General features: G+C 36.8%; 1 protein-coding gene across 1 annotated transcript in view; it reads right to left on the minus strand.

The window, feature by feature from the left end:
• LOC123681653 (dynein axonemal heavy chain 3) overlaps positions 1-26,668 on the minus strand; it is a 134,611-nt gene that overhangs the window by 81,648 nt on the left and 26,295 nt on the right. Inside the window, exons 10-23 of the mRNA XM_045619881.1 lie at positions 26,461-26,645; positions 25,209-25,471; positions 24,034-24,191; positions 20,716-20,935; positions 17,094-17,293; positions 13,136-13,313; positions 11,956-12,218; positions 10,795-10,996; positions 9,045-9,176; positions 7,793-7,979; positions 4,925-5,123; positions 4,695-4,863; positions 2,387-2,580; positions 2,082-2,210 (exon numbers count right to left, since the gene is read on the minus strand). Of these exons, the coding sequence (XP_045475837.1) occupies positions 2,082-2,210; positions 2,387-2,580; positions 4,695-4,863; positions 4,925-5,123; positions 7,793-7,979; positions 9,045-9,176; positions 10,795-10,996; positions 11,956-12,218; positions 13,136-13,313; positions 17,094-17,293; positions 20,716-20,935; positions 24,034-24,191; positions 25,209-25,471; positions 26,461-26,645 (2,679 nt within the window). The remainder of the gene's footprint in view (positions 1-2,081; positions 2,211-2,386; positions 2,581-4,694; positions 4,864-4,924; positions 5,124-7,792; positions 7,980-9,044; positions 9,177-10,794; positions 10,997-11,955; positions 12,219-13,135; positions 13,314-17,093; positions 17,294-20,715; positions 20,936-24,033; positions 24,192-25,208; positions 25,472-26,460; positions 26,646-26,668) is intronic.

Consider the following 26,668-nt stretch of genomic DNA (forward strand, 5'->3'; position numbering starts at 1 on the left):
ACGCTTTCTCGAGCCAAGTTCGAAGATGCTGTTTCTGAGAATTGCGATATTTTTTTCCTGAGATCACTGATTAAATCATCAATTAGACTCTCAGTGATCTCTACCAAATACACCTTCCATCTCCATACTGGAGTTTAGTATGGTGACGTAGTGAGGTCGGTCTATATCAGTATATAGACCGACCTCACTACGGCAACGTCACCACACTATACTCCAGTATGGAGAAGGAAGGTGTATACATAGGTATCATCAGTATACACAGGGTTATACACCGCGATAGCCTATTAGACGTTTATGAAAAACTAATTATAATTTTGTGCTGAAAATTTGCATGTTGGAGTTGGAAACAATGATCATTCTCCTTAAAAAGCCACTAAAATAATTTTTTGTTAGTGAATATTTCATAGTCCTTCTAAATTCCTGTAAATTCAGAGTTAAAATCGGCCTAAACATGAGTCATTTTAAACTTCCATTTTGTAGGTATATCTTACGGCCCCCTCAGATTTACAGGTGTATATTTCATACCCCACATCCTCCACTGCTTAGTTTAAGGCTGTGACACCATTCTCATTGCTCAAGATATAACAACAAGTAGAGTGAAGAAAATACAAAAAGAAAAAGAAAAAGAAGTACAATTTCCAAGTATGTAATAATATCATACGATATTAATTATCTATCTGGTTAATGTATCAGCAAAAATGCCATCAACATAACCATTGTCAAACAGAAGATTTCCACGATATTACGTAGGAATCACAATCGAAAGTAACCTAAGGTGAATGCATGTCATCGAGGGAGAGTAGCGATATACCGGTTTCACCCTTGTTAGGGATCATCAGTACCGCATAACTCAACCTAAGATGACAAACAAACGAAATAGTAGGGACCTTTATTTATTTATTATTTATTTTATTTATTAAACAATTAGAGTGTTTGTAGCACATTCGAAAGTAAGTTCGTATAATGATAAAATGAAAATGATTTCTTTTAAGAAGTAGTCGAGTGTTATTCCTCCATTAATATATTAGGTGTAGAAAAAGAAATCCATTATTTTTCCAATAGATGGCGTTAGAAGGATGATATTTTGTACTACAAAAACTTTCCTGACATTTTTGTGATTAGTTGATACAGTTTCGTTTGAGCGCGCGTCAAAGTTTTTCTTCGATGAAGGCGAAAATGCAAACCAGGCTGCTGAAAGTCTTTAGGGTCCTGACACTGTAACTGTCAATCATGCTCAATTTTGGTTTAGTCGATTCCGTTCCGGTAATTTCGATGTCGAAGATGCACCACGCACTGGAAGGCCAATTGTCGAAAATGTCAATAAGATTATGGATGGTCGAGTCCGACCGTCATGTAAACATTGTTTTGATTACCCAAGAGCTAAATATTGCACGAAAAATATTTTGAAAACATTTGCATAAGGGTACTCTCAAAAGAAAGCTGAGGAAAAGTGGATCAAGAGAACACGGCCCCAGTCCCAACGCGGTTAGCCAGCGGAAACGGTGGCCATGCTAAGATTGACGGCCAGGAAGGTTTTGCTGTGTGTTTGGTAGGATTGGCAGGAAATTATCCTTAATGAGCTGCCCACCTGCGGCAGAACTGTTGACTTGAAATTGTACTGACTGGAAGGAAGCACTCGCCCAGAAGCGGTTAGATTTGGCCAATAGGAGAGAAATTGTGTTCCATCACGACAACGCCAGGCCACACACATCGATAGTGGCCCGTTACCCGCCAGAAGCTCCAGGAGCTTGGTTGGTACTGTTGGGAGGTTCTTATGCATCCACCTGGCACCAAGTGATAACCATATGTTCCTGTCTATGACGAATAACTTTGCTGGTGAAAAATTCGCTTCAGCATACATACAGGCTTGTGAAAGTCGACTGTCACAAGTTATTGAACAAAACGACGCATATTTGTCCTAAATCTGATCCTTCTAACTACGGTATACAAAGCCTTGTTTTTCATATGAAAATAATGGATTTCTCTACTACACCTAATACACCTTTATATTGATTTTGATGTGGTTTCCATATTATAGTAGAATGTAGTATGGTAGAATATTGCTGCAATATTTATCATACCTGCTAGCATCTACGAATCCGAAAGAATATAAAGAAATTTCTCCTATCAAAGCATAATCTGGAACCATCATTGCCACTGTTCTGAACAGTACTTTCAAATTATCAGGGAGCTCTTGGCGTCCAGCATATCTGAAAAATAAAAACAATATGAAATATGATTACCTAATGAATCAATTCAATTCAATTAACAGCAGCTGCTGACGCCAAATCAGTGCTCGAATTTTTTTATTTTCTTCAGTTATAAATATGAATTGAAGATCTGTTATTTTTCAAAGTGTTTTTTCGAAAATACTGACATTTCTTACCCAGGATTCATCGTTATGAAGCAAGTACAAGTCGGATCCAATGTTATTTCAGTTCCCTCGAAAACAAATTTCTTTAACTTGGCTGCTACTGCCATCTGAATACTTAGAATTTGCTGAGCAACAACTGAAAGTACTTCCAACTCTATCCTGTTGAATTCATCGAAGCATGCCCATGCTCCCGCTTGAGCTAGACCCTATTGAACAAAAATTAATCACAAAATACAATATATTTAAAGATGTTCACGTATTTTCAACTAACTCATAGTTATGAACAACTAAAATCAAATTTTTTCCAACATATAAATTTCCAAATATTTTGGAGAATATTGCTGAAAAATCTACTCGTTTAATTCCAACAGAAATTCAAGTTTTTCAGTTTATAATATGCTGATCCAGGGTCCGTATTTTTGACAAGTGATCTTTTTGACGTACACGTTTCAGGAACGAGTGGCACACGTGCGAGCGGTTTTCCAAAATGGTATCCTTGACAACTGTTCGTTCCATTAAACGTAAACGTGTACTCCCAAGAGCCGGCATCATTGTAAAATTTCACAGATGAGATGAAATGTCATCAATTTATGTTCCGTCAATTCAAATTGGAGAAAAAATTCGAAGAGAAATTGTTCACTAATCTCTTTAAACATGTTCCAGCAAATCAAAAGAGGAATTCAAATAACTGATAGTCAAAAATATTTTCTGATCGGGTTTTTGAAAAATAGCGCGGATCTTCCAAAGGATAAATTGTCTAATCAATTCATTTACAAAGATGCATAAAGAAAATGGGCAGAAATTGGTAACATACTTGTATGCCGGGTGCATCTAGAGATTGGAAGAAGAGAAACAGGCTGCGGGACTCCTATGGAAATCGAATTATCCAAAATAGAAGTGAATATAATAGATATTTTTGAAAAAGTATCTATTGAGAGACATAAAGGGACTTAAATTTTCTTTTCTTTATTGAATGTTCATAATATCTGCAGAAATGTTTATATTGTGTATTTGGTTGATTTACGTGTTATTTATTAGAATGTTTTTTACATAAATTTTCATGAAATTGTGTTCATGTTAATTGGAACAAATGAAATAGTAACGATTTTTTAAGAATTTACAAGTTACATTTTACATTAAAGAATTCATATAAATCATTAAATTATATATTGATGAATTGTTTGACAAATTTTCAAATTACTCGGCTTGATGATTGCGAATAAAATAATGCATCTCAATTTTCGACCTGCTGCCAATTCCGGATTTATCCTTTGCTTATTCACTTCTACTCGATCTCTACTATCGATGAGGAAGTCATATATTCCCAAATCAACTTGTGATGTAGGTACCATCGTTCCGGTACATTGTATTTTCAATGCAAATATTATGGAGCACTACACAAGCATTGACAATGTTACTTGCTGTCTACGAAGTACAATGAAGAACCCTATGCTTGAGTAGACAGCTTCAGAACCCCATTATATCTTTCAGGCTTTTGATTTCTCACTTTTTTTGTTGTATAAATATTTTGGAGTTCCTTCCACTGATTCATTTTCCAGAGGTGTCATCACCCATATTCTTTTAGGATATCCAGAAACATTCAAATGAATTGTTTCTCACTCAAATCTCCACGTTGTGTATATCTCCGCTGATCCATTTGTTCCACATAATCCAATAGATCCATTAATAACAATTGTACTATTTCGTCTTACATTATCTCAGGAGAATAAATATAACTTATGAATATATCTCTATGGCATTCAGATTGTCAAACTATCAAAACGAATGCCAAAAAGCGCAGCAGTAAGCATTCGCACTAAGAACGTGTACGTTTTCAAGTTCACGAGTCAAGAATACCAAAACGTGTGACATTCGAAAAGTGCGTATACGTTTTGAAACATCACCTGTCGAGAATAGGGTCCCTGACTTTGGAAGACATTTGTAGAACATCTGTAGTTCTATAGAAGTAGTTCAAGAATGTGACAAAAGAACTGAGTCGATTCACCACTTAAGGCATCAAAATAGTGGAACAGTAGCCCAGAAAAATTTTTTCGTAGCAGGTAGACTAAAGACCTTATGTTTACGAGTAGAAGCGGCTGATTCATCCCATTTCGGTAGAGTAAAATGTGTATTATTTCAGACTCAAATTTGAGAAAATCGAGACATATTTTGTTTATCCGAAAATGAGTAACTTATCCATATTAAACTCATAAGGAGTCAGTTTTTCAAAGCAACATTAAGAATCGATGTGGTTTTTTTTGGAAATATGATGGAGTGATGAGAGTGTCCATATATCTTTTGATGGAAGCTATTGGATTACCTTGAAGAATTTCCCAAGCGCTTTATAGTCCAAGCCGTCCGAACAGTTGAAAACGACACACTTCTTGGCCACAGCTTTCGCCAAATCCTTACATGTCTCAGTTTTTCCAGTTCCAGCTGGACCTTCTGGAGCACCTCCGAGATTCAGTTTTAAAGCACCCATTAACGTTCTATAAAGAGATATTGAAAGTGACATAATTTGTGGTTTGGTTAGAAGCGAGAAAATATTACCTGTAACATCTGTCAGTTAATGGTGTAACAACCAGTCTACCAAAGTTTCCAAGATATTCGAATCCGTAAAGGACTTCTGTTGTAATCATACAAACAGCCACATACATATCTCTCCAGTAGTATCGCAATTGTGAAATCCAGCTGAAATCTGCCGTTGATTCCACTTTTCTCTCTGCTAGTTCTTTAACGATATCACGTGCTGTTTGAGAATAATTTTATTAATTATAGCTTATTTTTCACGAGTATGTAATAAAATAGGGTTCATGTAAACCAATTTTACAAACCAGTTAACGGCAAGGTTTTCGACTCAAAAAATAATCATCACCATTTAATTGTCCTGGATTGAATTAACTTATTGGATTTTTCGAAAATCAATCAAATTAAATAATAATAAAAAAGGTCTTTATTCAGAAAAAAATAGAAAGCACATTGAACTACACCATTGGGGGCGAGTTTTAGCTCGCATAAATAAGGTAGAGAATATTATCTAGTACCGTACAATCTACCTTAAACCTTAACTATGTGTCTATTCTTCCATCTAACCCTCCTAAACCTAACAAAACTCTTTACTATGAGCACTAAAACAATAATATAATCCAAACCCTGCCGTAAAATTGAAATAAAATTTGAAATATCCCATCTCAGACAGCACACAGATTCAAAATTCAATAAGCAGATGAAAGGAAAACGCCAAAATAAACAGTCACAAATATTTCCGGAAAGCCATTCGGTCTTTAGCCTAGGCATAAAACGGGTCGTTCCGAAAATTATTCATAATATGTAATTTAAACTTATCAAGTGTAATGTTTCTTTACTCAAAGTCTAGGCTATTCATGCAATTGGGTACTTGATAGGAGTACGATCTAGTGAACATGTCGGTTCGGTGTTTTGGTATTGAGATGGTGCGTTTTGAGCGAATATTGATGGAGTGCACAGCAGAACGGAAAGTAATCCTATTGTAAAGGTTTATTAGTAGTTTTCAGTGATGATTCTATAAAATAAAACATATGAATGGAAACGTCTTCTGAGCTCCATACTGAGCCAGCCGGTAGTATTAAGGGTGTAACTCACAGAATCATATTTCCGTAGACCGTGTATCAATCTCAGACAAGAATTCTGTAGTACCTGAATCCTATTCTTATCGAAAGCAGTCAAGCAGGGACCGTAGACAGCATCACAATAGTTCATATATGACAGTACCGTAGACTCACACAGCAGAATTTTACTGGATTTACTCAGAATACCTCTAAATTGATATAAATTCCTCAAACTGGCATAAGCTTTCAACAAGCAGTTAGATATATGCCTACTGAAACGCAAATCAGTATCGACCGTTAAACCCAAATTACTTGTAAACTCCAGAAAGCTGATTTTGTTGCCATCCATGATAACATCCCGGCCATAAATCTCCAATAACCGTACTTTATCATTTCTACGACCAAAAAGTTGACATACTGATTTACTCGCATTCAAACGAAGACAATGCTTTTTTGAAATTTCGTAGATATTATTCAGATCATAATTTAGGGCTACTACAACCTGTAATGATTCGCAAGGCTCAAACGACAATTTGAGCTGACTATCATCTGCATAAAAGAAAGAAGTTACCGATACACATACAGAGATGAAAGACGAAATATAAATGATAAAAAGAAGTGGTTCTAATATAGACCCTAGTGGAACTCCACTATCTAAACCGAAAAACGAAGACAAAGTGCCATCAATTCTGACAGCCTGAGATCTCGACCTGATATAATCAGCCAATAAATTTATCGCTGGCTGAGAGAGACCCACATAATGTAAAATAGCGATCAATCATCAGCTATTTCACAGTAAAGTTCCACAAGGGTTTATATTAGAACCACTTCTTTTTATCATTTATATTTCGTGTTTCATCTCTGTATGTGTATCGGTAACTTCTTTATCAGAAAAATTAAAAAAAAAATCATATTTGATTTGATAAGCATCCTGAATTTATGTTTTTGCTGATGTTTTGATTGCAAAACATTAGCAATCAGACGCTAAATTCAATGTTCTAAAAACTGAAAAAATACAAAATTGTATGTAGAATGAGTCCTTTTGGAGTCATAAGCGTAATAATGAAAAAATTACGAAAATTCCGCTATTTTTCGGCTCTCAAATCTGAAGCACAACCAAGAAACCGTCGCAAACTGCGATACCCGTTATAAAGGACCCCCAAAAGGGGTTACAACGATTTCCAGCTCTTGAGCAATTTTTAGGAGCTAGAGCACTCATTTGCCTGGGCTATAAGGAAACATTTCTCAGAGAGAAGCGCTAGCCGTAGATCAGTACAGTGAAAAAGTGTTGGAATCATCAACACTTGGTAGGAAACAAACAAACAAGTGGAGTCAATAACAAAAATCAGTCGCTCAATTGTGGTTTCACTAGGCAGACCCTATGGACTACAGGGCAACAACCAACGTCATCCCCACGTAGGTAGCTATAGCTACGTGACATCCAGGACTATTGTCCAGGACGTTGGTTGTTGCCCTGTAGCCCATAGAGTCTGCCTACTGAAACCACAAAATGAGCAGCTGACTTCTGCTGTTGACTGCACCAACTTGTTTGTTGTTTCCCACCAACACTTTCTCACCGTACTGATGAGGGCCTGATGTGTCTACTGTTAGCGCTTTTCCCTGAGGGATGCCTCCTACTTTTTCTCATCATTATTTTCAGTATTTTCTCAGCATAAGTTAATCATCTGATAACGCACTATATTTTCTAGTGATAATGCGGTTGGAATTTCGTAGGTATTTTTCATGGAATAGAGATAAAATCGAGTTCCTTCGCTTTGGCCTATCATTTAAAGCTTGCTTTAAATTCATAATGGCGAATTAAATACTTTACCGTGAACATCTATCACAATCAGCGCCTCAACAGTTAATCTATTTCCTTCTTCGAGTTTTCCCTGAACCATTCTGACGCTCTGCTCAATCTGATCTGTACATTTTTCGATTTGTTCATCTAAAAGACCTTTCTGAATTGATTCAGTTACATCCGTAGTCCATTGTACTGAATTAACACACTGAACAACCTGCAAACATAAAAATAGTTATTCCATTCACACCTTTTTATATCAGAATTGAACCATCAGAAAAGCACCACAGACTTATGGTCTGGATATTTTTAGCACCATGTGCCATTTCCTAAAGTCCAGACTACTTGACTGTATAATTATAATATATTTCACAATGAAATAATATCATGGCATGCAATACCGGAAAAAGTAATTCCACGAGCGGGACTCGAACCTGTAACCTCCGAATCACTAGTTCAGCGCTTTACTTTAGAGCTACCGAGAATGTTGAAAATTTCAACAGCATACGAGGAACTCCTTCTCCCAGAATCAAATATCAGTAGTATTTTTCCTCTGAATTTTTTTTTCAGTTTTCAATTTTGTAGCTTGAAAAGAAGTCAAATAAACGTCTAAACGTCGCTAGGTGAACCATAGTGAATTATTTGTACATTTGAACCGAAACAACTTCGTTGAATCTCACCGCAGGATCGAAATTGATTACATATTGTACTTCATATCATTTCATTTATAATGAATTCCCTCCAAATAAGAACTGATTCCATAAAATATTTCTTAATCGAACTATCTATTTCGAAATCTTACTGCTTATACGATTTATTCTCATTGAATCGATAATAAATCAAGACCCGACCTATACGTCGAATGGTATAATTATCTGGATATTTATAAAAGAGGAACCTTAGTGTAACGAAAAACTCATTTTGGATATAAAAACATCCACAAGAAAAGTGAAAAATTGAAATGCAAGGGACAGACTTAAATAATTTACGACTGGAAAGGTACTAGGAAAAGGAACAATCATCCATGATGATTATTGGCTTGATGAATTGATTTTTGAAGGAATTGAATTGTTTTCTTGATTTCGAAAAATTTACACGGACTGAGCAAGAATCAAAAAAGTTGAAATTCTCGGGACAGTGTTCGTACTTCTCAGTCGAGAGTCCATTTCTTCACAGGAGCCCCAAGGATTGCAAATTATGCTTGGACGCCCTGAATATCCTTTTTTTTCATTTGTATTTGTAATATCTATTATAGAATGAATCACATTATTATCACACTCACTTGACCTGGCCATGAAACTATCCATTCAGGCCTGTCCATAGAGGGATATGCATAAATGGCATCTCTCGTTATATCTTTAAGTGATTGAATCATGAGGGTCTCCACTTGAACTAACCACTTCTCCACCATTCCCTGAAAAACAAAAAGAAATTAAAAATCTTTATTCAGATAAAAGTTTCAAATAATTGTTCGACAGAATCAAAAATTTCTGGGCATTTCAATCTTGTTCTAGGCTTTCCTTGTTATTTCGATCGAGCGAACAATCACAAAAGATAATTTGACATTTCGAAGGACATATTTTGGGTTACCTGAAAGAACATGCGAAGCCGTAGCGGGCAGCTAGTCAATAAATACTGTTACAATCTAAATAAATAATAATAATAAATCGTCTCTGATGGTCTCGCAGGTTCCTTTCAAGCGCGTACGACTTTCTGCAGACACAGGGAAAAGGCATTGCAACTGTTGCCAGACGGTATACAAACGAAACAACTCGCCTCGACAAAAAAAACTTACAAAAAGTCAAAAACACAGTAGCACTTATCGTGTCCAAAACACAAAACTCTCCGAAAAGGTATTCGAAAACAGCGACGTGAATTGAAGCGGGCCCATATACGAGTCTTCCAACCCTGCGGGTCCCAACGGTGCAAACTTGTCCTCATGTGCAAGGATCGCCAAATCCGGGAGGATCCAGAGACCCATATATGAAAGAGGCGGCTCTTAGAAAAAGAGGCGGCTCTTAGAAAAAGAGGCGGCTCTTAGAATCAAAGCGGAGAAGTATCTGGAACGTCTCTTCAAGTGGTGGAAGAAGAGCGTGGGGAACGGTCATTAATCCACGTGAGGCAAGCATCATTAGCGTAGTAAACCACGGCGTGTAGCGGCGTCACCCGAAACCTCCGCCATTTTGCAACTTCTCGGAAGTTTTCGGAGTCCGTTACATTTACACGACTCCTTCGCCATTTTGCAATTTTCGCGAAATTTTTTCCTCTTCAGACGAAAATTTTATACGATTTACTTGCCTCCGATAGAAAGTTGGGGCAGTCCAGGGTGTTGAACTAGGGGAAATTCTATTAAATCCGGTTGCCAAATTGTTCTCAGATCGTCGAGGGGCGGATAAATGTGTAGAAACTAGGATGGCGCCTACTCCAGCGTTGATGCCTCCATTTAGGATGGTTACGTGCTTGTTCGATCGTTGAAGTCTCCGGATGCTGAATTGGCGTGTCGGAAAAGCTCCTCTATTTGGGAATTGGTTGAAAGCTCCCCTAGTGCAAAAGCTCATCCTTCGCGAGGGAAAAAAAGCTCGGATGAGCTTGAGCTTTTAAAGCTTGACTTCCATCAGCTCACTAAAGCTTTGGGAGCTTTGAGGGACGAAAGCTCACCTGCAATGCCTGGCAGGTTGATTGTGATTTATTTCCATTGTTCCAATGCTTTCAGAAGAACGCATTGGCCGATGTGCACAATTCTTTCACTATTATGATCCTCGCTTTTAGCACTTCACACTGAGACCACCCACAGAATTTTCCGACACGCGGAACCCACCCAAAACTTTACAGATATCCGAGCATCGCGCTCGCACATCCGTCTCCCACGACGGCACAAGAGAGAGTGAAGACGTATTCGTCCTCAGTGAATCAAACTTTACAGTTTAAGAACAATTCAGGCACAAAATTCGAAACTTATAGATATCGTGATAAAATTATAGAGTTCAGGAAAAAAGTGTTCAAAACAACTCATAAGCAACTATCAACTATACCTTGGCATCGGCGGGTATAATTTTTCCACTCAATGGTACTACTTCTTTCTCTGCGCTTATCATTCCTACCACTTCTTCATCCATAGTGAAGTCCAGAAGGTATATTCCTTCGAAACACTTCTTCAAATGAGGCTGTACTCTCAATGGATCTTTGGTTTCGGACAATATCTCCAACAGTTCATCATTGGATAAGAAGAAGAACCTGTAATTGAAATTATCATTTTGTTGTGTATAGTTCGAAATTTCTAAAAAGCTGAAATCAAAATAAAACTCAAATTTTCTGCAAAATACGAGGTAAACCGTATATACGAATATTGTATCAGAATTGTGTTGCTCATTTCATCATTTTGTGTGGTTTTTTTTTATACTGTATATTGTTTATTACATTACAATATATGGGAACTGCAGAATTCATTTGTTCAATGGAACGAGATATTATTGAATGTTTGATCTATTAATCAATTCTCACTGTTTATTGTTGATGCTTTTGGTAATTAAGGTTCTTTGTGAAATAATTGATGTTTCAGAAATCATTATTTCACCCCATATTCTTCGAATCTTTGAATGTTTTCAAATATTTGAAGATTCAGGTGTTGAAGATTAATATTCTTTGATCGATATTCAATGTTGAATGTTTTCCACTTAGTAGCTATTATTGCAAGATACTTTTTCAAATTTGCTTTGATAATACAATTTTTTGTTCGTAATTATGTTTAAACTTGAGCCATATAACTTTTCGCTAAGAACAATTCTGAAAGCTTCAAGTCCAATTTTTTTTATGGAGTTTTGAGGGATGGAGAAAAATAACTCATAGGTAATTCAAAAAACAATTGTTATTCAGGCGGCTTGAGGGATGGAGAAAAATAACTTATAGGTAATTAAAAAAAACAATTGTTATTCAGGCGGCTTAGTAAAGGAGGTTTGGAGATTATAATTCAAGGGAATGTTGATAAACGCAGCGGAGCGGAACAACCTTAAGTTATTTTCAAAAATCGAAGATGATATATGAAAAGGCGACCAGCAAACTGGGTCGAATTGCCGCCCCTCAAATTAGATGCGCTAGAAACGGTAGCTTCACCGTTTCACCCCTAACGCCGGCCCTGTACAGAGAACTGGTTCTATAGATATTGGATCATATTGGAATAATCGATATTTACTTACCTTGGGAAGAATAGTCTTTTCTTTTCCAAGTAATCATTCAATCCCTTCTGTATTTCATCCAGTAAACGATTATTCTCCCTCAAAATAACTAATAAACTTTTGTAATCTGTAGCTACAAGTACTCTGGTGTCTATAATTGTGTTAGCCATCACTGCTCTCCACATCTTATCTACAGTTTTGAAATTTCTAGCCTCGGTCGGCATTTGTCTCATTATATCCTCAGAACTGAATATAGGCTCCAGATACATCCAAGTTGCTTGATTCTACGGAAATAATATAATTTTAATGAATGTTAGCAATTATAATATAATAATATTCAGATCCCAAATTCGGAGGGAGATGCATGATGCAAGTCACGTGAGAGCAGGCCTAACAATTGATGCTTGGGTGGATTCGAGATATTGAATCAAAAAACAGAAAAACACTTGTTGATTTCGTTTTATTGAATTGGAAATACAAAAAGGGCAAGAATGAGAATGAAGAGAAAATTATAAATCAACCCGAAACCACTAAATCATTATAAAATGGATTGGCACTAAATCATTGTATAACCCCACGAAAAAAGTTAATGGCAACTTTATGAAAGGATCAGGCGGCAGCCTAATGAAAACATTATCACCGGTAAATTTTTCTGAATTTTTCGGATTTTCTGTAGAATATGACCCCCTGAACAAAAAAGTCAATGGGTTCAACTCAATCACATGACTAGTTTTCGAGATACAGGGTGTAGAAGTATCTTTCATTGTACAATGAAAAATGTCCGGTTAAGCGTTCCTGGCGGCGGCCCTGAAGAACATAGATCACTAATTTTACGATATATTCCGAAGGAATTTAGTCAGTACATCAGTCAGCATATAGCAACTGATTTAGACATTTAGGTTACATGTGGAAAATGTAATTCAGAAGATATTGCAACATACATGATAAGGAGAACGAAAAAGCTTGCAGAAAAAACATCAGCAAAATTGATCTACTTTGGATTTTTTCATGATTTCAACAACCATGGATATCTTGTTCTGAGGAATAATGACTGAGAGCTACAAAAAATTTCATCCAACAGAATAACGTTCTGTGCGCCGTTTTAGCATTTTCATATAATAATATGTTTCCATGAATGAACTTTATTATTATATCTTCCATCAATCACAAATAAAAATAAAGATAAAATCGAAATACATACCTGTAGCCAGGCTTCAAGTATATCTTGCATTGTCAACAGTTTTTCTTCCCACGCCTGCATTTCATGTTCGAATGCTCTTACATAAGGAGAACCACGCATAGTCTGAGCTTTGAGAATATGATCATCCATCAAAACTTGTATGTCGTCGACTGCTGACAATATATGAACCCCCGTTTCTCTGTAAAAATGAAACGTGAAAAATATTTCAATTTCGAAAATTTCATTATTGAGAAAAAAATCAATTATATTGTAACGAACTCGCAAGCCTTACGCCACTGCCTCTTTCTAGAAGGTACCGGACGTACCGAGTAGGGCTGGGACTTTTTCGCCTTTTTGTATTCTAATATTCATCCATAAATTTATTCGATTATTCGAATAATTCATTCAAACAACTATTCATGCTTGATTATTCATAAGTAGTCATAAATATTCAACTATTCAGTGATTATTCAATGATTATTCAGTGATTATTCAATGATTATTCAATGAATATACAGTCAATATTCAGTGATTGAACTCATGTTTTAATGAACCATTAAAATCCGAGCGTTTTGATGAGTGAATATACCCTTTGCGACGTGGTATAATCGTTTTGGTGTTTTGCCTCTCGCCATATACGCTCTATTAGTGTGACGTCACACACCGCCATTTTTGGTTCTCCTGTCAGTGTTCGGAATCCAAACAAATAAATTGTCATTCAAATTAGTACGGTCTCGTTGAAGGAATTGGCTTATTTTCATAAATAAGAGTATTTGAGGAACGATTTCAGTATTAATTGATAGACCGAGGGAACGAGGTTAATAACAGTAACTTTGAATCCTGTATCATTCCCCAGATTTTGTAAAAAGCCGTGTTTATTAGTTGAACCTCAAGTTCGAACTTACGCCATTAATCTTGTTTCTTCTGTCTATCAATTAATAGTAAAATCGTTCCTCAAATAATATTATTAATAAAAATTAGCCAATTTCTTCAACGACAACGTACTAATTTGAATGATAATTTGTTTGTTTGGATTCCGAACACTGACAGGAGTTTATTTATAATTTTAATTCAATTGTATCTATCAACTTCAATATTATGTAATTTCCAGTAATTTTAATATTAATAAAACGATTTGTCCGTAGTGAATCACAAAACCTTGTTTTAATCATTCCTGAATAGTGAGTCAAGTGATCATGCAAACTTTCATTCGTAACTTCATAAATATCCAATTACTCACTGAATAATCAGTGAATACTCAACTATTCACTGATTATTCATGAATAGAGAAGTAGTCATTGATTATTCAACTATTCAGTGAATATTCATGATTATTCGAATAATGCAAAATGCAATTATTCGAATAATTATTCAATGATTATTCGAATATTCGAATCATTCATTCATGATTCCCAGCCCTAGTACCGAGAGCTCGATAGAAAGATCAAGTCCCTTCTGGAGAGAGATGGTATATAAACAATGGAAGCCGCAGAGGAGGGCAGTGTCGACGTAAACACGCGATCTCTCGAAACCAAGTATTTAAAAATCTGAAAAATCCCCCGTTTTGTCTGAAAATTTTAAGTATAAGTAGACACACCAGGTTTTCAATGCATCTTAGTCTGGCTCCTAAGAATTTGGTCGCTATGTAGCGTTTCTTGAGTATGAATAAAAATGATAATTCTGTGACTTAAAAGTGAATAAAATTCTCCGATATTCAAAATTTTTGTATCTTAAATGACTCGCCCAAACAATTCGAACAGTTTGGTTTTCAAAGCCAGCACTCCATTGTGTTCCAAGTAGTTGAACAAATCACGGACAGATTCAACCGCAAACAAGTCAAAATGTCTGTGTTATTGAAAGAGGCCAAAGCGTTTGATAAAGTATGGCACAAAGAACTTCTATACAAATTGTGGCTGGTTTTCCAAGATCCATGGTCCAATTTATAGCCTTCTACATGAATTCTCACAAATTCATAGCCAAAGTAATCTTCTGAGAAGGCACTTTCAGTTGGAGTCCCGCAAGGATCTCTGTTGTCATCGTTAATGTTTATATTATGATATGTATCCGATATGCCGAAAACGGAAGAAAATTCAATGTTCATTACGCTGACGATTCTACCCTTCTTGCCAGTTCGTGGTGTTCCTAAATGACAACGAAGTATCTGCAAAAATCCATCTCGAGACTTCAATCATGGTTCGCTTGATGGAAAAATTGAAGTGAAGAGCGAGGCTCTTCTTTTCAGTCAAAAGAGGAAAGATCCCCTCGGAAACATATCAGGTGTGTGAATAAGTCTTTCCCGTTTTTTGTAAGAGATGGCGCCACCAATACTGTGCGAGTATTTAATGGTTACATATGTCATAATCGAAGCTTATTCATCTGTCAACAATTCCACACTAACACATTAGTTGAAATTTTTTCGCATCATAAATTTTTGAAATCGTGAAAATGTCGAAATTTGAGCCGAGTCGACGTCATTTGCGGGAAGTTTCACTTTATTGGTTCAATTTGAAGAAATCTGCTGCCGAGGCGCATCGGTTGCTTCAGGAAGCTTATGGAGAAGGTTGTGTCGATGATTCAAGTGTTCGCGGATGGTTTCGACGCTTCAAAAGTGGCGATTTCGACGTGGAAGACAAGGAGCGTTCCGGGCGGCCGCAAATCTTTGAAGATCAAGAATTGGCGACTTTGCTTGATGAAGATTCGTGTCAAACGCAAGAAGAACTTGCTGAAGCATTGGGAGTTGACCGAACAACCATTTCCAAGCGTTTGAAAGCGTTTGGGAATGGTCCAGAAGCAAGGAAATCGGGTGCCGTACGAACTGAAGCTGAGAGACGTCGAACGGCGTTTTTTCACTTGCGAACAGCTGCTTCAGCGACATAAAAGAAAGGGTTTTCTGCATCGTATCGTGACTGGCGATGAAAAGTGGATCCGTTACGATAATCAGAAGCGAAGAAAATCATGGGGACTACCCGGCCATGCATCATCATCGACGGCCAAGCCAAATATTCATGGCGCCAAGCTCATGCTCTGTATATGGTGGGACCAGCTAGGTGTGGTTTACTATGAGCTTCTGAAACCGAATGAAAGGATCACAGGCGAGGTCTATCGACGACAATTGATGCGTTTGAGCCGCGCACTGCGAGAAAAACGGCCACAATACTCCGACAGGCACGACAAAGTTATTTTGCAACATGACAATGCTCGCCCACATGTTGCACAGCCGGTGAAAACATACTTAGAAACGCTCAAATGGGAAGTCCTACCCCACCCGCCGTATAGTCCAGACATTGCTCCGTCTGATTACCATCTCTTCAGATCGATGACGCATGGCCTGGCTGACCAGCACTTCCATTCCTACGAGGAAGCCAAAAAATGGGTGGATGACTGGATAGAGGCCAAACCGGTCGAATTTTTTCGCAACGGGATTCGTATGTTGCCAGAAAGATGGGGAAAAGTTGTAGCTAGCGATGGCCAATACTTTCAATAATTCATTTGTAACCATTTTTTCACAATAAAGGCTCAAAATTTGAAAAAAAACGTGAAAGACTTATTCACACACCTTATAGTAATGTTCAGTAGGACGATCGAATGGAAAAGCAAGCCCAGACAAGACTGAAACAGTATCTAATTGTGAGCGGTTGTTATTACAATTGTACCGGTTTTATTATCATCGAATAATTCAGAGTCCAATCGGCCGATTTCAGACATGCAAAGTCCCTTGGTGTCAGTATTCAATTCAGTGTTTTACAATCCTCACTTCACTCTACTTTACTCTTTGATGATTTGGTTGTTGATCAAAATTAAGAGTAACGCACACTGCTTGAAGAGCCACTAATATCGAGAAAAGGGAATATGTAATTTTTTAGAGGTTATTTAACTTCGATAAGCGGTGAAGGTCTTCGACTAAGTATATTTCCGAAGGATAGTAGGAAAAAATAGTATTTTTCATGTTGTTAGTACAAAAAAAAAAGATCTTATTCACCTATAAGGAACACAGTCGAATCGAATGTCTGTCCATTCTTCCTTCATTTTCTTCAAATTCTTTTCTAGTGCGTATTCTTTCGTTGCAGCGCCACTTATCTCTTCCAGTTTTGCAGAGAATTTGGGTAAACCAGCTTCTATCATCTCGTTCAATGTTGATTCTGTACCTATTACCAAGGGAACTCCGACAATCTCACCAATCTGAAAATATTGTTTAATCACATTTAATTTATATGAAGCTGAAATGGAAAAAATAGAAATTTAGGCACCAAATTAGATTCTATTTTGGGAAGAGGGAAAATATAAGGTGTACAACTTTGCTTCCGCCGTTTTGGCTGTAGTTGTAAGTGGTAGTCATAATCGATCGAAATTTGAATCTAGAGAAGATAAGAAAGGCAGAAAATAAGTCAAAGGCCATTTGGTCTTTGATTAGGGCACGAACAGAGTCCAAACAAAAAGTAGTCGAACCGAAGAACACCGTCGATGAGTTCAACAAATTTTTCGCCAACATCGGTGAAGAAACAGCAAGAAGTTGCAACAGAGGTAATACAACACCAGAAGAACTTCTGAGAAAATGCAGCAAACAACCAAGTAATTCTTTTTACATGCAAGACATAACATCGGACGAAATAGAAAGAATTACAAGACGGATGAAAGTTAAGAACACAAGAGACATTTATGGACTATCTACTAAAGTTTCGAAAGAGATCATTTCTACAATCGCCTTTTTTTTGAGTGGAATATTCTCAAGATGTTTATCTGAGGGACACTTTCCCGATCAACTAAAAAAGAGACGAGTCATTCCGATTCACAAACAGGGCGACCCAGGAGAGATGAGTAACTTCCGGCCGATAACCAGACAACCAGCAATGGCAAAAATTTTAGAGAGTGCGATAAAGGATAGATTCACTAGCTTCTTTGAAAAACAAGACATCTGGAGCCGACAACAACATGGCTACCTGAAGGGCAAATCTACCACAACAGCACTAGCTGAAATCCTACGAAAGATCGCTGACGCCATTGATGCAGGAAGGAAATGTGAATTGTCCTCATGCGATATTAGCAAAGCTTTTAACAGTATGGATCACTCACTCCTGCTAAAGAAGTTGAGGTTTTATGGAATAAGGGGAGTTGCTATGAAGTTGATGACCAACTACCTAGAAAAAAGGTACCAACAAGTACAAATAGGTGAAGAATACTCTAACTGGGAACTGGTTGAAAGTGGAGTTCCACAGGTATCAATTTTGGGACCAATTATTTTCCTGGTATATGTTAATGATCTGCCCGCGAATATAGAACAGGTGGATGTGGTTATGTTTGTGGATGACACCAGCTTCCTCCATTCGGCCCTCAACCAACAGGAACTAGATGATAGCAAAAGAAAGACATTGGCGGATGCTCAACAATGGTTTAATGCTAATAGAATGAGGATGAACCCGGAAAAGACACAATCATTGTGCTTCACACCTAGAGACAAACTACCTCAAATTCCTTGGAATTCAAATCCAGTCAGGTCTAAAGTTCTCATACCATATAAATGAACTTGTTAAGAGTCTCTCTAGAGCAATCTTCGTCATAAGAAGAATGAAGCAGTTGGCCGGCCAACAGGCAACGAAGGTGGCTTATTTTGGTTTTTTTCACTCGGCTATTTCGTACGGAGTACTTGCTTGGGGAAACATGCCAGGAAGGGAGCGCATATTCGTCAAGCAAAAAATGGCTTTACGAATAATATGCAATGCAGATAAAACATCGAGCTGTAGACATTTATTTAGGCAGGAAAACATCCTTACTTTGACATCCTTATTTATACTCGTCTGTGTCGCCTATATCCATGACCATAAACATAGTTTACAGCTCAATAACTTCAACCATGAGTATAACACCAGAAATGCAAGTAAGCTCATCATCACCCACCACAGACTGGCCACGACCAACTAAGTATAAACCATCAAGCGGTAAAAATATATAACAGCCTGCCGGAAAGATATAAGGAACTGAGCAACAAAAAATTACGGAATGTACTCAAGACGGAACTGGTGCGGAAAGCCTACTACAGATTCTATAAAGTGAAAAAATGTATGTTACTCATGTAAAAATGTCCATTGTTTTATATTACCTTTACAAGTAACGTTATCGGACTGCTTTGTATAATTTTTATAATATTTATGTATGTTCATATGCCTGTAATTTACTCGGTAATTTATGTATATTCATATGCCTGTATATATAACATTGTATTTATGACTCCCCATGTAATTTTGATGGGTTAAAATGGTAGGATCTTTGTAAATTTACATTGATTACTATACAAATAAACAAATAATACGAGTAAGTAGATCGTAGATTTCATACAATAAGCTTAGGTATTTATTAACATAACGCCATCGAAAAATTAGTCACATGTTAGCTTACTAGCCAAATTGTCGTCATTTGGGGAGGTTTTAATTTTCCGCTTTTATATAAAGAAATCTGCGGCTGAGGTAATTCGAATGCTTTCAAATAACTATGATGAGGCCGCTATTAGTGGAAGAACACGCCGAGAGGGGTTTTAACGCTTCAAGAACGGTGATTTTTACGTCGAATGGCGTGGCATGGCGGTGGAAGAGAGAAGGTTTTCGAAGATGCAGAATTGAAGGCATTACTTGCTCAAGACTCGTGTTAAACGCAACAAGTGTTGGCAGAATCATTGGGAGTGACGCGAAAAGACATTTCAAAACGCTTGAAAGTCATGAGAATGATTCAGAAACAAGGAAATGATGAGAGATGTTGAAACGGTTTTTGTTTACTTGTGAACAGCTGCTTGCAAGGCATCACATCGTGACTGGAAACGAAAAATGGTTTCATTACGATAAACCAAGCGCAAAATATTGTAAGGATATTCCGGCCATGCTTCCACGTCGATGGCCAAACCGAATATTCACGTTCCCAAGGTCATGCTTAGTATTTGGTGCGACCAGCTCAGCGTAGTGTATTATCGTTATCGAACGCAATTAATGCGTTTGAGCGGAGCATTGAAAGATAAACAGCCGCAATACAACGAGAGACATGATTAAGTGATTTTACAGCATGCAATGCTCGACCCCATGTTGCGAAAGTGGTCAAGATATAGACATACTTGGAAAAGTTGAAATGAGAAGTCCTACCCCGCATACCGTATTCTCCAGACGTTTTTCCGTCGGACTATCACTTGTTTCGATCAATGGCACACGGCTAGTACTTCTGGTCTTATGAAGAAGTAAAAAATTGGATCGAGTAAAAAGATGACCAGTTTTTTCAACGCGGGATTCGTACGCTGCTCGGAAGATGGAAGAAAGTAGTGGTCAGCGATGGACAATACTTCGAATCATAAATGTATAACCAGTTTTTTAGAATAAAGCCTAGAAAACGGCGGAAGCAAAGTTGTACGCGTATGTACAAAAACATGTTTTTTATATGTTGTTTATGTACGATTCACTTTACAAATTCTTCCGTATTGGTTTTTCATGCTCTCTGTTCTCGGTAAAGTAAATCGTATACAGTTTCATGTTACACAGTGCATAAAGAGACAGTTATATAGTTGGTGAGTTGTACAAATTTCGTTATTTTATGTGGGGGGATTAGAAAAAACGTATAATGGAACTCACCGTATCCCAATGTCGTTTTTGTAGACCCTTATTACATACGGTAGTCAAGACTGGAAGGAATTGTCTAAATTTCTCAACTTTGGCTCTCACAATTTCCGCAACTCGTTTTGCTCCTGGGTTATCACTCAACATCTTTGATAACTTATAAAGCACTCTCCAAGAATTCTCAACATATTCTGATACTGCTTCAGCATCCAAACCCAAGAATGGCCCGTAATACCTATTAATAATGGAAAATTTAAATGATTTGAACAGTTTTTTTATTAAGTATACTCGTGAATCAATTGTCAAGGAGAGTCTATACAAGGTGTCTCATTTAAAAGTGTCCACCCTCAACAACGAATCAAAACTTGTGAAAACACTCAGACTGGTTGATTTTTGATATGGATTACAAAGCTTGCTTTTACTAGCAACCCCCTGGAAAGGGTTGCAACTCCATCAGGAATTTGAATAGGGAAAGTGGGTAGTTTTGTAGCACAAATGTATGCATGGTTTCAAATTGGTGTGAACCTGCAGTTATGTTCGATAAAGTGGATATCCAAAAAGTTACAGGGTATTTTTTATGGAATTATGGTACCGATAAAACTGAATAAAACAGAGGTGTACTAATTGATCGTATAATTTTCATAAAAAGAAAAATATTTTTAACAAATAGTAAAAATTTACCACAAATTCTCAAATTTCTCACCATTAGATTGTTTGCAGCGGTAAAACCGTGATTTTTTTTGTTCGAAGACAAAGCAAAAACAAACAATAAGGTGGTTAAAAAGTGTTCGAATCTCGTTTCAGTATTCTGTATTGCAGAATTATTATAGGGGTACGTTTTATCAGTTCTTAATAAAAATTACAAAATGGTTTACACATTGGAAGAGAGAAAGGAAATGTTGAAAAATATTCCCAGAACAATGACTATGCTAAGGCTACTGCGAGGATTTTTAATGAAAGACATCCAGCTGTGTGAATCTGTCACCCCCAAATGCGAATTTTGGGATAAAAATTTCAGGATTGTTTGTCCATCGTATTCGTAAGTCCACGTTTATCCACCGTTTTTTTCATTGGACAGGCACCGTTCGACAGATATAAGAAAATACATCTTTTCCGTTTATTTTCTGAGCAGAACCCCCAAATTGCAAAAAAGTCTGTAAAATGCCATAGATCTTTTATCCAATGTAATAGTCCGGGAGCCAGTAACAGATATACATGACCAAGTTCCTCTCAAACGGTAATTAGTAGAATGCATCAGATAATGGTAATAAAAACCTCGTGAACGTCAGCTACGACTCTGCTGGAGGGGAGAACGACGGCAGCCCCCCAAACACAAAGAAAAAAAATACATTTAGTCATTTCCTCCCAACTGAAAATTTGTCAAATTGTAGCTAACCCAATATCTAGACGAAAAAATACAATCAGCTGGCTATAGCATGGTGGATTATACGTCAGCTGGCGCCTCAAACATGAAAAAAAAATAATTATTTTCAATGACAGCTCTGACAGCGACTCTTAAAATGAATCAACCAGTAACAGATATACATGACCAAGTTCCTCTCCAACGGTAATTCGTAGAATGCATCAGATAATACTAATAAAAAGCCTAGTGAACGTCAGCTACGACTCGGCTGGGGGGGAGAGCGGCGGCAGCCCCCCAAACACGAAGAAAAAAAAATACATTTAGTCATTTCCTCCCAACTGAAAATTTGTCAAATTGTAGCTAACCCAATATCTAGACGAAAAAATACAATCAGCTGGCTATAGCATGGTGGATTATACGTCAGCTGGCGCCTCAAACATGAAAAAAAAATAATTATTTTCAATGACAGCTCTGACAGCGACTCTTAAAATGAATCAACCAGTAACAGATATACATGACCAAGTTCCTCTCCAACGGTAATTCGTAGAATGCATCAGATAATACTAATAAAAAGCCTAGTGAACGTCAGCTACGACTCGGCTGGGGGGGGAGAGCGGCGGCAGCCCCCCAAACACGAAGAAAAAAAAATACATTTAGTCATTTCCTCCCAACTGAAAATTTGTCAAATTCTAGCTAACCCAATGTCTAGACGAAAAAATACAATCAGCTGGCTATAGCATAGTGCATTATAAGTCAGCTGGTGCCTCAAACATGAAAAAAAAAATTATATTTTCAATGATTTCCTCTCAAACAAAAATTTACCGGATGATAGCTTATATGCAACTATGGATAAATATATATGTCAGCTGGCTGCATCTTGGTGGAAAAACCGTCAGCTGATACTTTGAAAGTTATTACGTAGAAGTTAAGCGGATGCATCTATTGCCCATTTAAATGAATCAGCTGACCAGGTTTTCCTCGACCTACTGCTAGCTGATTTTTTCATTTATCACATATTAACAATCAGCTGAAAAGTTTTCATGCGGAAATAAATGACTTATCTTTAATTATTCTCATTATTTCTGAAGATCGCAGCATCGCACGCCAGTGTTACATAGAAAATAGTAAGGTATGGTCGATTCATTATAAGAGTCGCTGTCAGAGCTGTCATTGAAATAATTTTTTTTTCATGTTTGAGGCACCAGCTGACGTGTAATCCACCATGCTATAGCCAGCTGATTGTATTTTTTCGTCTAGATATTGGGTTAGCTGCAATTTGACAAATTTTCAGTTGGGAGGAAATGACTGAATGTATTTTTTTTTCTTCGTGTTTGGGGGGCTGCCGCCGCTCTCCCCCTCAAGCGAGTCGTAGCTGACGTTCACGAGGCTTTTTATTACTATTATCTGCACCAAGTATCTCCCGAGAGGAAATAATCAACCAAATTTGCACCTGGCTCCCGGACTATAAGTAAGGACACTTTTGTGCACCCAATAATTTAATTTGTTCATCCATAGAAACCAAAATATCGATCATTCGAAATTTCGGAGAGTGTGAGTTGGCACCCCCAAATGCGAAATTTGAGTTCAAAATTTCAGGATCGTTTGTCCATCGTAGGTCCACGTTTGTCCACCCAAAAACTTCATTTGTCCACCCCCAGAAACCAAAAAAACCGACCATTTGAAATTACGCGAAGTGTGAAGATGGCACCCCCCAAATGCGAATTATGAGCTGAAAATTTCAGAATCGTTTGTCCATCGTAGGTCATCGTAGTGCATCATCAAATTCAGATTGATAAAAGGACTTTTATCAACGAGTAAATCTATATATCATCATCAACTGATAAATTTTTGCTGGAAGCAAAACAAATTCGATAAATTTTAAGTATCATCTATCAATCATGCATCGACCCTACTCTCGAAGTAGACATTCATTTTTTAAACGAACTCCTAATTCAAAATTCTATACTCACCATAAATCGTATTTCAAATGGAAATCATAAACAGTATGCCACAGTTTATCATAAGGTTCTAGTACGTTCACCATTTTATGAAGATTGAAGAAAGGAGATGGATCGAAATCGAGAAGTTGTTCCTCTTCATTTATATTTTCTGCCTCTCTTTTGTCCTCCTGGAAATCCAAAAATGATTTAATGTATTTCATACACTGAATTTTGAAGAAAATATGGCTAATTCTCCTGAATGTGTACCAATGTAGGTACATATTATACTTTCTCTAATTCTGTGGTTATTCCGTTCATTCTTCCACATCTTGTAGAACAAAATCGTGCGAGAATATATCAGAAAGGCACAGTTTTCATGGTTATATTTTATTATTCTATGTTGGCACTCCGAACTTTCCGCCACGGCTCTATCTGTCAATTCATCAATCTGCCTTAAAGAAATCAGTTCGGCCAACCAACATTTTTCAATGCAAAAATCACTAAATTATATTTATGGAAATATTCCATTAATTTCAATGAAAATGCAATGAATTAGAGAAAATAATGTATAATACTCGTACAGAAGGCTCATTCTACCACTCGTTCATTCCAAAACTCGCCACTTCGTGGCTCGTTTTTGAATTTTGAACTCGTGGAAGAATATCAATGCCTTCTGCACTTGTATTATAAATAACTATTCTCTAATTCTGTGGTTATTCCGTTCATTCTTCCACATCTTGTAGAACAAAATCGTGCGAGAATATATCAGAAACGCACAGTTTTCATGGTTATATTTCATTATTATATGTTGGTACTCCGAACATTCCGCCACGGCTTTATCTGTCAATTCATCAATTTGCCTTAAAGAAATCAGTTCTGCCAACCAACATTTTTCAATGCAAAAATCACTAAATGATATTTATGGAAATATTTCATTAATTTCAATAAAAATGCAATGAATTAGAGAAAATAATGTATAATACTCGTACAGAAGGCTCATTCTACCACTCGTTCATTCCAAAACTCGCCACTTCGTGGCTCGTTTTTGAATTTTGAACTCGTGGAAGAATATCAATGCCTTCTGCACTTGTATTATAAATAACTATTTAAATACTGCTCTGGGGGATATAACTGGTGAAAAATCTGTTGGTTGAAAACTTGACATTCATGGCTTTGTGTAGCAATGTGAGAGATAAACTCCGTACCTGCAATTTTCCGACAATTTCCTCTACTAGTTTTGCATTTTCCTCCATTTCTTCCATTGTTAAAATTGCAGGATCCTTCTTTCGGAATGCGTGTACTAATTTCTCATGTTTTATCAATTTATTGTCGAATATCGATCGTTTACTTTTGAGTGCTACTTCTGCTTGGTCTCTCTTCATATTAACTCTCTGAATGGCAAGCTCTATCACAACTTCCATATCTTTCGGCCATAGGAATGTTCTACAGTTCAAATGAATTTCTTCCACTGAAATGCTCAATTAAATGAATGATTTATACATTTCAAGGTACTTGTTATGCAAAACAGAAAACTAATATTTTTTCCAAATGGTTTTCATATGGTACATTCTTGCCATGACTTTATATTGGACTAAATAAGGATTCAATTTTAAAGTCAACAAAGAATTTGTTGTTGAAAAATCGACATTATGCGGACGTAATGAACTCTAATGTTTTTTCAAAGTTGGCGCCGTATAGCTTGGGGTTTCACAGTGATTCAAGTGCCGCTTGTGATGTTGGCAATCCTGCGAAGAAATTGGCATCCAACTGTCAGTTTCACCGGTAGAATAGCTACGAATGTGTTTAAGTCGGTTAAAAATTTTTTGTTCAATTGGATTCTTAATTGCTTCTGGAGAGTTGATGGCAATATTCGTTATTAATTGAATATATTCTTATATCTGATGTTATAATATGTAAGTAGTATACTTAAGTTTTAAGACGGATATTAGTTTAGTTTCGTTTTGAAATCTTGCTTCATTATTATAAGAAGTATGTATCCGACAAAATGACAAACTATCCTGAAGGACAAAATGAAACACTATGTCATTTTGACGTAGTAAATTATTATGCTAGGTTCATCCTAAAGATTGTTCATTTAAACTGAATCTTTTGTACAGATTTATGAAAAATGATGAACAATTCTTATGAGGACGTCGTCAACAGTCAGCTTTAAAGGATAATTAGTTTCATCAAGTGTACTAATTCATTATAAGTACCCTAAGTACTCGCAACCGATGCCAGTTCGTATGGCATAGGGGCAGTTCTTTCGCATACGTTACCAAGTGGTGAAACTAAACTAAAACCGCTTCAAGAACTTTATCTCCATCTTAATAATAATATAAGGTGCTTCGTTTGATCTCACTGTAAGTCATGTACTAAATCTGGCAGAATTTTTTTTCCAAAAAAAAAAGATATAAAACACATCTAAATTCATTAGGTACACTTCAATCTACTTACTTGGCAAATGTGCATGGTCCATCAGAAACATTATGTTCTCCACGGATTTTCGAATCTGTTCTTTGAGGTTATACATAGTGACATCTCTTGATTCAATTATATAATTTTGCAGTGCGACTAGTTCAGCTACAGTACTTGTCTGAATACTAACGTTTGTAGACATTTCATCGAACTTATCACATATTCTAAAAATGTTGAAAAGATTCAA

This window comes from Harmonia axyridis, chromosome 6 (assembly GCF_914767665.1).
Source record: "Harmonia axyridis chromosome 6, icHarAxyr1.1, whole genome shotgun sequence".
Lineage (NCBI taxonomy): Eukaryota > Metazoa > Arthropoda > Insecta > Coleoptera > Coccinellidae > Harmonia > Harmonia axyridis.